We start from the raw sequence: 14793 nt of genomic DNA on the forward strand, positions 1-14793 counted from the left end.
AATGAGGTTAAATATGCAAAGTACTGTTGAGAGCTTGGCTGTGGATTCAGACAGGGCTTGAACACTGTGCTCCACTTTTTATGATATAATAGTGCTCACTGGAGAAGGAACTGGCAACCCACTCCAGTGTTCTTGCCTGGAGAACCCCAGGGACAGGGGAGCCTAGTGGGCTGCCGTCTATGGGGTCACACAAGAGTCGGACACGACTGAAGTGACTTAGCAGCAGTAGCAGTGCTCACTGAGTATTGCCTCTTGTTGCTCTTCTTGTTTAACTTCAGGCAAATTAGAAGACTTCTTAGTCCGAGTTTTTGTACCCGTAAAATTAATCTAATTTTTACCCTGTGGAGGTCTGACAGAGATAATACATTCTAAAGCACGTAGTATGTAGTAGGGTTCAATACATAGTAACTCTCATGCCTGCTAGTATTTGTTTTGTTTTGCAGCCTTCTTTTTGAAGAGTATATTTCATATAGTTCCCAGGACAAAGTGGATTCTGATAAAGTATCTTTGCTTAATGAACAGTTTCTTCCACTTATCAGACTTTTAGAAAGCAGGTAAGCTGTGTGTATATGTGTGTGTGTGCACTTATTAATGTGTACCTCTGGTTTTATAAAGAGATGATTTACAAGTTACTTAATAAAGTGAAGGAATTATAAAGGGATTGTTTTTCTTTTCTACCTTTCAGGAAGGGACAATTATAGGATTTAAATATATTTGAAATATAAGAGGGAATAAAGGTATGGGGACTATGGAGAGTATAATTTTTTATATAGACTGTTGTTGAAATAGTCATAATAACAAACTCAATTAGTGTCATTTGGTTTTACATATTCCGTTTGTCAAAAATTTGAGTCTTAATCTCAGTAATTTTTTAAAAAGTTAAATTTTTTCCTTTTATACCTGGATGGTCTGTGTAGTTAATAACTTTATTAAGAATAATGAACTGACTCTTTAATTTCATCCCAGATACCCCAAAACATTAGATGCTGTGCTAGAGGAACGCCTAAAGGAAATTACAGACCTGAAAAAGCAGGAGCTTTTTCACCAATTTATCTCTCTTTCTACAAGTGGAGGAAAGTATCAGGTAACTTTTTCTTCAGGGGATTTGTGACACGGATATTCATGGGATTATTTGAAGAGCTTGGGAAGGAAATTTGCTACTTCACTCCTCTGTTTGAGAAGTTCCATGGAGAGAGAAGATTTACTCAGTTTGCCTTAGTTACCAGAAGTAAGACTCTGAGGCAGGAATTAAGTAATTGCAGAAAGGTACAGTAATTTTTAAATAACTGTGAACCTGATGCTTATTTCAGGAAAAGTGTTATTTGGAAATTTTATGTCTAATGCTCATTAGCAATCACCAAAAGATGGCCTAACTTAGATTTCTAGAGATCCTTATCTTTCTCCTGCATCTTCACTTCTTAGCACAGCACCCACCAGCCACATGTGGCTATTTAAGTCATTGATTAGGAAAAGGGAAATAGATTTTATTTCATGATTATGTTCGGACTTCAGAAATTTTCTAGGGACAATTTGCCCCAAGTCTTTATGCTAGAAGTTAGACATTTATGTAGTTCTTATTGTTTGCCTTGAAAACAATTGTTATGAAGAGAAATGTGATTGTTTTGGTTTTTCTCTTCCATAATTAGACTTTCATCTTTAGTGGTATTTCATTTCCAGATCACAGGTTGATAGACTTCCTTCTTAGTCTAATTACATAAATAAATGAAGTTGTCAACAACTCCAGTGTCACATCATTTTCTTAATAGATGAAATGCAGTCCCTCTTAAGTGATCAATTTTTTTGATACATATTTTCATTTAGGTGCTAATACCCAGTGGTTTATCTTAGGTGTTTTTCACCTTGCCATCAGACATGCATAAAGAACACAGAATCACTTCATAAGTTACTTCACTGATTTAAACCTACATATAGACACAACTATAAACGAAATCCCACTCCAGTACTCTTGCCTGGAAAATCCCACGGGTGGAGGAGCCTGGTAGGCTGTAGTCCATGGGGTCGCTAAGAGTTGGACACGACTGAGCGACTTCCCTTTCACTTTTCACTTTCATGCATTGGAGAAGGAAATGGCAACCCACTCCAGTGTTCTTGCCTGGAGAATCCCAGGGACGGGGAGCCTGGTGGGCTGCCGTCTCTGGGGTCACACAGAGTTGGACACGACTGATGCCACTTAGCAGCAGCAGCATACACGAAATCACAGCATTCACAGTACAGATTTTTGTATCTATTTACAAATCATACTGTGTTTTGGAGGCAAAGATCTTGCTTTACTCTTTACTTTTGGTTTACTTTACATTTTGCTTTCTGAAATTAGATGGTTATTGAATATGTCAGCGTGGTGTGGTTTTCTTTGATTCTTGATTATATGCTGCTCAGATTTAATGGTGAGATCATTTGCTAATTATGATGAATCCTATAGTTTTTAGCAGATTCTGATACCTCCCTGATGCTCAGTCTGAATCATCCGCTTGCTCCTGTGAGACTTCTGGCCATTAATCATCTGAAAAATGTCATGACAACACCAGAGGTTTGTGTCAAATAGCTTTGATTTTTGATGTTTTTATCCTTGAGATGAACAGTGTAATTCTAGAGTAAGAAATTGAAGTTACCACCTAGAATCAATATTGTTTAATTATAGAGGTAAAGCTAATAAAGCAGATGCGAGTTCATTGGACAAAGATTTAGGACCATACGTACTGGAAGCCACCATTTTTAACCTGTATATGTCCTAGCTGGTAAAGAATCCACATGCAATGTGGGAGACCTGGGTTCAATTCCTGGGTTGGGAAGATCCTCTGGAGAAGGGAAAGGCAACCCACTTCAGTATTCTGGCCTGGAAAATTCTATAGACTGTATAATCCAGGGAGTCGCAAAGAATCGGACACGACTGAGCGACTTTCATGTCCTAGTAGCAATTTGTTATCAATATGTTTCCACATTGCAGATGATTAGGTTAGCTTTAATTGAGAGTTTTTCAAACTGGTATTAGGGATGAATTTATAGAGGGTCACAAATTATCTGAGTTTTCAGTTTTGAAATTTGAATTTGACAGTCTTACTTAACATGAACATATTTGAGGATATCAGAATGATAGCTTTTGGGACCCTGTTCAGTTTTGGTACCTGCCAGTCTCATTTGTGTTTAAAATTTAAGTACAGAAGCTGACGTAATTTGTAAATAAAGCTTTTATGCCCAAATAGTATTTTACAAAGACTTTGCAGTGATTCGAGTAGAGTGGTATTTTCCAAACTTTAGTCATTCAGCCACATTTTTTTGCTGTATTAGCTTACAACTGATGTTATTTTGTAGCTTCTTTTAAATGGACTCACTGCTTTTCACATAGCCTTGATTGTTTGTTTTCTTAAAATATGGTGGATTGGGGCTTCCATGGTGGCTCAGTGGTAAAAGAATCTGCTTGCCGATGAAGGAGACTTGGGTTTGATCCCTGGGTTGGGAAGATCGCGTGGGGAAGGAAATGGCAGCCCACTTCCATATTCTTGCCCGGGATATCCACTGGACAGAGGAGCCTTGTGGGCTGCAGTCCATGGGGTCACAAAGGAGTCGGACATGATTTAGTGACTAAGCTACAACAATAATGGTTGATTTAAGTATTATATTTCTTTTTTTTTTTAACTTCTGATTTTGTTTTGGGGTATAGCCGATTAACCAACAATGTTGTAATAGTTTCAGGTACGGTATTATATTTCATGTGAACAGCTTAGTAATTCAGTATTTTTATAGGTTATGCTTCATGCAAAGTAAATATAAAATATTGACCATGTTCCCTGTGCTATGAATTAACTGCTTGTAACTTACTGAATTTATGCCTAGTAGGCTTGTACTTCTTTATCCTCTTCATCTGTTTCACATAGCTTTTACATCATGAGTTTGAAGTGCTAATTGTATGTACATTTTATTATAGTTAGTACAGTTGGAAATAAGAATGTGCATCTATGTAATATCTAAAATCACCTCATGCTCTACCGCTTGCATATTTGGGAAATTTTTGGACTAGAGAAAAACAGTAGGAGAAATTTCTTCACAGCACATAGCAGTGTGAACAGGCTGAACTCTATAAACTTGTGTCGTGGCCGTTAAAACCAGATTCATAGTGCACGTAGAATTTAATTTCAGCTAATCATAATTACTGCTTTAAATTTATTCACGACTGGTTTTTTTTTTTTTTTTTAGTTTTTTAGCTTTTAACTTACAACTTTATAAATATTTTGAAAATGTTCTAATTCAGATTTTTAAACGGTTATACTTACTTTTGAAAATGGTTGATCTACTCATATTTGAAAAATACTGCTTTGCTTGATTCATTCCTGATCTGGTACAAATTATGTTTCTTTCATAAATTGCTGGTAGATTTGTCTTACTGACTGGTTGGATAAGTAAACTCAATGAATACTGTTCTTTGTTGTAATAGGAAGATTTTAGTGAGTAGAATAAGAAAGGAGTTCCTGAAATCTCCTAATATTCTTGAAGTCATTCGCATCCTTCTTTTACTCTTAATCCAGTCCTACCCTGGATTTGTTAGTTTTTCAGTGAAGGGCAGTGTATACGTACGTTCAACTTACAGGCTTAGGTACTGTAATTGCAGTTAATGTCTGTCTTCGCATGCATTGATTTCCTTTCACTTCTCCATTAATGTCTGGACACAAGTAGGTTCTGTTCTCGAATTCCAGATTGAGCTATTGGGCTACTTGTTAGCTTTTGAGGAAAATTTGACATTATACTTTGACTTAGTTTTGTGGATTTGAAGGATTTTACTTTTTCTCTCCCAACCTTCCCTTCTGATCTACATTTTTCTTCTATAGGATTATTTACTTTTTTTTTTTTTTTTTTAACCACCTACAGGGAGAGCTATATTCAGTTGGGTTCAGTTCAGTTCAGTTGCTTAGTCGTGTCCAACTCTGCAACCCCATGAATCACAGCATGCCAGGCCTCCCTGTCCATCACCAACTCCCGGAGTTTACTCAGATTCACGTCCATCGAGTCAGTGATGCCATCCAGCCATCTCATCCTCTGTCGTCCCCTTCTCCTCCTGCCCCCAATCCCTCCCAGCATCAGAGTCTTTTCCAATGAGTCAACTCTTCGCGTGAGGTGGCCAAAGTACTGGAGTTTCAGCTTTAGCATCAGCCCTTCCAATGAACACCCAGGACTGATCTCTTTTAGAATGGACTGGTTGGATCTCCTTGCAGCCCAAGGGACTCTCAAGAGTCTTCTCCAACACCACAGTTCAAAAGCATCAGTTCTTCAGCGCTCAGCTTTCTTCATAGTCCAACTCTCACATCCATACATGACCACTGGAAAAACCATAGCCTTGACTAGATGGAGCTTTGTTGGCAAAGTAATGTCTCTGCTTTTGAATATGCTATCTAGGTTAGTCATAACTTTCCTTCCAAGGAGTAAGTGTTTTTTAATTTCATGGCTGCAGTCACCATCTGCAGTGATTTTGGAGCCCCAAAAAAATAAAGTCTGACACTGTTTCCCCATATTATTTCCCATGAAGTGATGGGACCTGATGCCATGATCTTCATTTTCTGAATGTTGAGCTTTAAGCCAACTTTTTCACTCTCCTCTTTCACTTTCATCAAGAGTCTTTTTAGTTCCTCTTCACTTTCTGCCATAAGGGTGGTGTCATCTGCGTATCTGAGGTTATTGATAGTTCTCCCGGCAGCCTTGATTCCAGCTTGTGCTTCCTCCAGCCCAGTGTTTCTCATGATGTACTCTGCATATAAGTTAAATAAGCAAGGTGACAATATGCAGCCTGGAAGTACTTCTTTTCCTATTTGGAACCAGTCTGTTGCTCCATGTCCAATTTAACTGTTGCTTCCTGACCTGCATATAGGTTTCTCAAGAGGCAGGTCAGGTGGTCTGGTATTCCCATCTCTTTCAGAATTTTCCACAGTTTACTGTGATCCACACAGTCAAAGGCTTTGGCATAGTCAATAAAGCAGAAATAGATGTTTTTCTGGAACTCTCTTGCTTTTTTGATGATCCAGCAGATGTTGGCAATTTGATCTCTGGTTCCTCTGCCTTTTCTAAAACCAACTTGAACATCCGGAAGTTCATGGTTCACATATTGCTGAAGCCTGGCTGGAGAATTTTGAGCATTACTTTACTAGCATGTGAGATGAGTGCAATTGTGCAGTAGTTTGAGCATTCTTTGGCATTGCCTTTCTTTGGGATTGGAATGAAAACTGACCTTTTCCAGTCCTGTGGCCACTGCTGAGTTTTCCAAATTTGCTGGCATATTGAGTGCAGCACTTTCACAGCATCATCTTTCAGGATTTGAAGTAGCTCAACTGGAATTCCATCACTTCCACTAGCTTTGTTCATAGTGATGCTTTCTAAGGCCCACTTGACTCCACATTCCAGGATGTCTGGCTCTAGGTGAGTGATCACACCATCGTGATTATCTTGGTCAGGAAGATCTTTTTTGTACAGTATTTCTGTGTATTCTGGCCACCTCTTCTTAATATCTTCTGCTTCTGTTAGGTCCATACCATTTCTGTCCTTTATCGAGCCCATCTTTGCATGAAATGTTCCCTTGGTATCTCTAATTTTCTTGAAGAGACCTCTAGTCTTTCCCATTCTGTTGTTTTCCTCTATTTCTTAAGGAGGCTTACATTTTTGTTGTGAATGATTTTATGTTTTATTTTCTTTCATAATTTAAAAGAAAAACATGAACTTTTTTTGGCAGAGTGCATGTCATCATCCTTATAAAAACTATGAAAATTAATATGCTTAATTTTAACACTGCTGATGTCTAAGGCACTGTTTTAAGCATTGATATGTATTATTTGATCCTGTAGCAGCCTTTTGAGGGACGTACTGTTTGTTATTAGCCCTGTGTTATAGATGAGAATAATGAGGCTTAGGAAGGTTATGTAACTTACTCAAGATCTCATAGTTTGTCCAGTGGTAGAGCTGGGATTTCAACCTAGACAGTCTCGTTCTGTAATCTCTGCACTCCCAATATGTAGGTTTTCTCTCATTTTTACAAAATAAAAATTGCATTTCAATTACACATGTTATATTTTCAGTGGAAACTGGAAAAAGTTTGTACCAAACAATTATTCATCTAAAAAGGACTTCTAGAGATGGCCTGCTGCTAAGTCGCTTCAGTCGTGTCCGACTCTGTGCGACCCCATAGACGGCAGCCCACCAGGCCTCCCCCATCCCTGGCATTCTCTAGGCAAGAACACTGGAGTGGGTTGCCATTTCCTTCTCCAATGCATGAAAGTGAAAAGTGAAAGTGAAGTCGCTCAGTCGTGTCTGACTCTTAGTGACCCCATGGACTGCAGCCTACCAGGCTCCTCCGTCCATGGGATTTTCCAGGCAAGAGTACTAGTTCAGTGCAAATTCAATTCATGTGTGCTTAGTTTTGAATTTGCACCAGGGGCAGCAGAGCCTGTGTTCCTTGACTGGAATTCTGGAATGCCTTTCACAAAACCATACTTCCTTTCTAATTTAAAGTCTCGAGATTATAGCAACAACTAAATTAATTTTTCCCCATTGTTCAGGAGAGTATCGATGAGTCTTTCATAAAAGAAGCCATTTTAACCCGATTGGGTGATGACAGTGTGGATGTCGTTTTGTCGGCTGTAAGTGCTTTTGAGGTGAGTGACTTTGTTGTGCATGGAAGTGCATGTTTTGCTTGTCAATATTTACTTACCCTTCTCACATGAATCACCTCTAGGCAGGAATATATTTGTAAATTATTCTTTTTTGGAAATAGTTCTGTTGAGATCACAGACTTTTAATTGGGGAGAGCACATAGGAGTAGTTAGATTACACAGCTTTATATATCTGGAAGTTCTTTTAAAATGGAAAAGTGCTTTTTATTAATAGTAAATTCCCGAGGTTCATGGGAAATTGGCTCCTGAGTGCCACTTTTGAGAAACTGCTCACATACAACTTTTAAATTATGGGATTTTAAACTTGTAAATTTGGGATTCTTGGGAGATAAATTCTCTTTTTTTGGAGGGGATAAATTCTTTATAATTCATAATTTTTTAAAGTTTAATAAGACCATATTTGAAGCAAGTAAAAATTTACCCATGGTTATTTTTTTCTCTCTAGGTTTTCAAACAACACTTTAGTTCAGAAGTGACAGTTTCACATCTCCTGAATCTCTTTCAAAGAGCAGAACTTTCAAAAAATAGGGGATGGTAAGTATTTATATCTCCTCTTACAAATAAATTAGTGAAATTCTTGTATGAAGTTCACTTTTATTTGGATTTGTATGGGCCATAATATTCTCTGTGTTCGAAATTTTTCTTAATAAAATGGAAAAAGAAATATAATGTGTGACATAATGCTAAGATCTGGGAAGTAGGATGGGAGGCGACTTTAATTTTTTACTTTATATAATTTTGTGGGGTCTTTTTTTTTAACAATAATAATATACTTTATAACTAAAAACAAATACAAATACATTAAATAAAAAATAGACTCAGAGGCACATGACACTTTTTGTAATATTTGATGAGCTTTTACTATTTCATTTTTGGCATCTACGCTTTTTACATGGAAAACTGACTAAGCTCTTTAGAGAATGAGAGCGTGTCTTACAAGTTTTTATATCCTATGTAGTTGAACAGAACATAATATCTGTTCAGATATTATTTTTTGAACTTAAGAGTGAATCTTGGATTTCTAGTGGAGTTGAGACATAGTATAGTGTGATCTATGTTTTATGTTACAATTAATGATCTGTCAAAAAAAAATTGGGCTTCCCCTGTGGCTCAGCTGGTAAAGAATCCGCCTTCGATGTGGGAGACCTGGGTTAGATCCCTGGGTTGGGAAGATCCCCAGAAGGGAAGGGCTACCCACTCCAGTATTCTGGCCTGGAGAATTCCAGGGACTAAGTCCATGGGGTTTCGAAGAATCAGACACAACTGAGCGACTTTCACTTTCAAAAAAAATATGATTTGACAGAATTGATTTAAAATTCATGCTCCAAATAACCCCTTTGTTAGCATGGATTTTAAGTGATGTCTTGATGTTTCTTAGTAATGTATTTGGTAAAGAGACCAGGATTGTGTCAGTTGAGCTGGGAAAGTATAATGATGAGTTTTTGCTGAACTGAAGTCTCTAATGTATCTCAACCAAATGTGTTTATGTATCTTTTAGGTACAAGGTACTTGAGATGGCAGCAGGCATACTGGTTAAAGAGGAAGTACTGGGTGAAAACGATCAGTTGTCGAATCAGGTGGTGGTGCATCTGTTGCCATTTATGATCATCAACACTGACGATATGGAATCTGCTGAGATGAAAATGGCTGTTTATTTATCAAAATCGGGAATTTGCTCTTTGCATCCTTTATTAAGAGGCTGGAAAGAAGGTAAGAGATGAAGCTGTTTTTCAGAAAAAGTGAACAAGTGACCCTTAAAAGAAGGAAGATAATGACAAGTAAAAACGGACAGTGATTGTTACTTGAAATCGTTTATGTTACATGCCAGCAAGAATTTGGAAACTTTTTGCTAATATGAAAAGTATACTTTGAAAAGGAAGCTCACCCACTGATGAATTCTAAATTGTATGAAAAGAAAAATAAAAAGCACACCTTCACAGGAAGATTGTAAAACTTTTGCCTAAATTCCCTACTCTGCATTCAAGTGAATGCAGACACATTGATGACATAAGAGCCCCTGGTGTTTGATTCTTATATATGCATTCTTTTTTTTTTTTAAACAGCTCTTGAAAATGTGATTAAAAGCACAAAGTCAGAAGAACTAATTGGCGAGCGAATCAGAAGATGATTGAGTTGCTGGCTGACAATATAAATTCGGGGAATCCCTCTTCAATGTTAAAGATGGTAGGTATGCTATTGAAGTCCACACCCTGGCTTTCCTTCTCAGAAGCTTTCTGGACTCTCAGTGGTTACTTTACTAGGTTCTTCTTTTATTTAAAATAACTTTTCCATTCTTGAGTACTTTGTTTTGTTTTAAAAATATATAGTGTTATTTAGTGTATCTTGCAGATGTTTGAAATCTTTAACATTTTGGAGAATTTATTTCATTGTGTTGTTTATTGGACCAGTAGGAATATAATGTATACTTTTTAATCTTTTTTCCTCTCATTTAAAGTATTAAAGTCATATTTTTCTTAAAAGAACAAAATATAATCTGAAAGAAATTTTCTTTTGCCTTAGTAAATAAACCTTTTAAAAACATAAAAACATTTATCTAGTTGGCAGGTGCAATTATGTTCATTGTAATTTCTCAAATTATTTTTATAATTAGAAGTCAATGCTTATTACTTTTTTAAGGTTTTATATTTATCATCTCTGAATATAGAACAAATGATACCCAGATAGGCAGAGGTTGAGAAAATTGTTTTTATGCAAACCGAAAGCCACCATTAATGGAGTTGGTTTATTTTTCAAGGTAGAGGATTTAATAGGTGTTGGAGAGAAGGAATCCTTTAGCTTGAAGCAGAAAGTGACTTTTCACGTAGTCATGGCTGTGCTTGTCTCCTGCTGTTCGTCCTTGAAAGAAACTCACTTTCCATTTGCAACAAGAGTCTTCAGTTTGTTGCAGAAAAAAATAAAGAAGCTTGAAAATGTCATTACTACAGTGGTAAGTAAGGAGTGCAGAGTCTCTGGAGAGTCGAATGTTGAGACCACTTTGTCAGTCACAGTAGAGCTGAAAATTGGAGGCTGAGATGCTGAGTCTTTGGATTCTAGGAGTAGAATATGAAGTGGCTTTTTGTAGTAGTAGGTAATGAATTAGGCACTCTCTTCCTTCTGCAGGAAATGTGATTAAGTAGTGGGATTTCAGGTTTGCGGTGTTTGTGTCTGATAATTGACTCTACTCTGTGTTATCTCTATTGGGCCATTTTCCGAGTTGTACTTAACTACATCTAGTGATAAGGAATTCACTAGATACATTACTGTTTGAATAATACTGTTTTGTTCTGTTGTTTACTAAAATAGATGTTTTGTATTATTTTTATTTGGATTTTGCAAGCATATTATTATCTTTGACAGTCTTACATATTGATATTTTTACCTACTACCACACCTTGAGGTTACAGAGTTTTTTCTTTTAATATCTGCCATAAATAGCGTCTTACAGTAGTGTCATTTTTATTTCTTGTGTTCCTTGTTGTAGGAGTTGCTCAACAAATCTCGTCTTTTTCACATTCATTTATACCCTTAGGATTTTATAAGTTCTATCACAGCCATTATAGCTAAATTTTTGTAAACTTTATAGAAATGAAGCTTCATATTTTAAAAAAGTGGCCCAGGGAATTCCCTGGTGGTCTCGTGGCTAGGACTTTGCGCTTTCACTGCTGGGGCCCAGGTTTGATCCCTGATCGGGGAGTTAAGATCCCACAAGCCATGAGGCTCAGCCAAAAAAAGATTAAACATAGTTCAGATGAGCCCTTCTTAACTTCTTTATTTTTTTGAATGCATGGTGACCTGGACTCTACTTGTTTCAGTGGTAAAGTATGGACAAATTGAGCATTTTATTAATGGATAGATAACATGTTGTTTTATATCTGATACCCTTTCTGAAAGTTTTGAGCATCTTTTTGGCTGTAGTAGATCCATGGACGGAGGAGCCTGGTAGGCTGCAGTCCATGGGGTCGCCAAGAGTTGGACATGACTGAGCGACTTCACTTTCACTTTTTACTTTTCATGTATTGGAGAAGGAAATGGCAACCTGCTCCAGTGTTCTTGCCTGGAGAATCCCAGGGACAGGGAGCCTGGTGGGCTGCCGTCTATGGGGTCGTACAGAGTTCGGATACAACTGAAACAACTTAGCAGCAGCAGCAGCAGCAGCACATTGAGCCAGTGAAATCCACCACCAGAGCCATTATCTTGAAAGTCTGGCTTTGAGTTATTTTACTTCCAAGTTACTACTCTGCACTTGCCTTGCGGAGTCTCATTTGTCATTTTCCTGCACCACTTCTCATGCTTCCTGTTGACATTTTAGTGTAATTCCTATGCACCTTAACTTTATGCTTCTTGTTTAGAATCATCTGCAAATCTGGGGATTTGACCATGTATTATTCTTCAGATCAGCAGTAAAAGTGTGAAATGAGAAAAGTCTCTTCAAGGATCTCTTGGAAATGCAATTCCTTATCTTCTGTTTAGAAACATGCCTACCCTTTATTTGATAAAGCATAATTAACAGGAATAACATTTGATTTAGGGATGGGTTTTAAGAAAACACAGATAAAATGAAGCCACGCTGAACTTATTTGTGTCTTTTCTTGTGAATAGTGATGGTTAGACATCTTCAAAAATCTAATTAAAACAACTAATCTCCCTACCCAAATACATGTATAGACAAAATTTTGCAAATTACACAATTGTACAGCCATTGCAGTCCATCTCTATAAGTCATGTTCAGGACACCTTTAAATTAGTGCTGTTTTTGTTCTGCTTTAACATTTAAGGAGATCTCCTCAGAATGGCATTTTGAGCTGATGATGGACAGAGGGATACCATTGGAGCTGTGGGCACATTACGTAAAACAGCTCAAAACTGCCCAGCGGATTGCCGTGGAGGACTCAGTTTTACTCTTGTTTTCACTGAAAAATTTTATTCATACTCTAAAGGCTCCTAAATCTTTTCCTAAAGGTAAGACAAGCCATGAATCCCTTGAGTGTGATACTGTGGAAAACTGAAGTATTGATTCTCCAGTGTTCTTTGTCTTGAATGAAAAGTTCCCAGGGTGTATTCACATAAGCTTATGCGCCATTTCCCATTCTCTTCGCGTCCCCATAGATGATACATGGTGGAATCCCGAACAGCTGCAAGAAGACAGCAGAGACTACCTGCGTCTGCTCATTGGGCTCTTTGAGACGGTTCTCAGTGGTGCTGATGCCATTCACTTTCGGGTTCTGATGAAACTCTTCGTAAAGGTACCAGGTCATCTTTTTCAGACATACTCTTCCCTTGAAGATGATGTTATAAATTATTTCAGTTTTGGTAGTTTTTAATGAAAAAGAAAGCAGACCTTTAAGCAGTGAAGTGCGTGATGATGGAGGCAGGCTGGTAAAGCTGTGCTGAATCATGACAGCAGTCCGGAGGTTGGACAGAGACTGACATGGCTGCCGGCCTCCTAATGTATTAGTCCTGCTCAGGTATTTAATAATCACAACAGCCCAGTGTATCTGGCTGACTAATGCCATTACCAGAGAGAAACTGTGGTTCAGAGAGGCAGTTCAGGATGTGCAGAGCCACTCGGTGGAGAGATTTCGTCACAGCACCGTGAGCTCCCTGCTGCCAGGCCCAGTGGTCAGTTCTTTATCCTGTCTTAACCTCTAAACAGCGTTTGACACAGTTGACATGGGTCACTCCGCCCTTAAAGTACTTTCTCAGTGAGGCTTCCTAACATCATTCTTGTCTGCGTTGTCTGCTTGGTGACCTCATCCTTTTCATTGTTTGAGCCCAAAATTATAGAGAAGTCCTCTGAATACCACTGCCAGTAAGTCCTCTGAACTCGTCTATATCCTTCCCAGTGGGTTAAAGTACCCAGCAGAGATGAATTTTAAAGTGACTAGACAAAGCAAAACATTGCAGTAAATTGTTTTTTGTAATTGTACACTAGAGGAAAGATCTGGAACCAACTTATTTGAGTAAAGGGCTTCCCTGGTGGCTCAGATGGTAAAGAATCTGCCTTCAATGCAGGAGTCCCAGGTTTAGTCCCTGGGTCGGAAAGATCCCGTGGAGGAAGGAATGGCTACCCACTCCAGTCTTCTTGCCTGGGGAGTCCCTCAGACAGAGGAACCTGGCGGGCCACAGTCCATGGGGTCGCAAAGAGTCAGACACGACTGAGTGACTAAGACTTTACATACTGTTTGACTAAAATTAACTTCACTATCTTTTATTTTAGGTACATTTAGAAGATGTTTTTCAGTTATTCAAGTTCCTTTCTGTTTTATGGACCTATGGTTCTAGCCTTTCAAATCCACTCAACTGCAGAGTGACAGCAGCGCTGCAGACGCAAGCTCTTTATGTGGGCTGTGCCCTGCTGTCTTCTCAGAAGGCGCAGTGCGAACATCAGCTGGCATCTGCATCTTCTCCAGGTACTACAAGTAGCCTTGTCCTGTTCTGTCATGACCAGCTGGTAATGCTTCCTCTGTGTGAGATGGATGAAGGTTGTGGTTTGGAGAATTTGTTTTTATTAGTGTGAGTGCACACTCTCTCTGTAGGGGTATGTGTGTGTGTATTTGTGTATATGTAGGAAATGGCAACCCACTCCAGTGTTCTTGCCTGGAGAATCCCAGGGACGGGGGAGCCTGGTGGGCTGCCGTCTATGGGGTCGCACAGAGTTGGACACGACTGAAGCGACTTAGCAGCAGCAGCAGCAGACTGTTTGTAGTTTGTTTGCAGTTACTTTTATATTGCTTTTAAGTTCTAAATATCAATTGCAAAATCTTGCCAAAACAGGTAACAAAAATGGTAGGTGATTAATTTTGGGTTTTTACTATCCAACTGTTCATTTTTTGAGTAGTAACAGGGCTATCTAGGGAAACCAAACCATCTTAATACAATTCAGCATTTAACTGATCATATAAAATTGGTCTCCATTCAGGCAACCCTTATGGATTTATCTGTTTTATCTGGTATAAAGTAATTTTCAGGTTGGGCACTCAGTAATGAAACAGCCAAAAATAAAACTTACGTTTTTTTATAAGTGAAATTATAAATTTTGCAAAACATGCAGAATTTCATAAAGTTGATGAATACGATTTTGAGAAGTGGATTGACTTATAAAGTTATTGACAAATGAGAGGATCTG

At 38.2% G+C, this 14793-nt stretch overlaps 1 protein-coding gene across 1 annotated transcript in view; it reads left to right on the top strand.

Annotated features, from left to right (window-relative positions):
* Positions 1-14793, top strand: part of HEATR1 (HEAT repeat containing 1) — a 50528-nt gene that overhangs the window by 10084 nt on the left and 25651 nt on the right. The window contains 12 exon segments of the mRNA XM_070364751.1: positions 444-554; positions 967-1084; positions 2441-2548; positions 7554-7649; positions 8113-8201; positions 9166-9377; positions 9731-9775; positions 9778-9851; positions 10423-10614; positions 12443-12626; positions 12774-12910; positions 13885-14077. Coding sequence (XP_070220852.1) covers positions 444-554; positions 967-1084; positions 2441-2548; positions 7554-7649; positions 8113-8201; positions 9166-9377; positions 9731-9775; positions 9778-9851; positions 10423-10614; positions 12443-12626; positions 12774-12910; positions 13885-14077 — 1559 coding nt within the window.

Source organism: Bos mutus, chromosome 28 (assembly GCF_027580195.1).
Source record: "Bos mutus isolate GX-2022 chromosome 28, NWIPB_WYAK_1.1, whole genome shotgun sequence".
NCBI lineage: Eukaryota > Metazoa > Chordata > Mammalia > Artiodactyla > Bovidae > Bos > Bos mutus.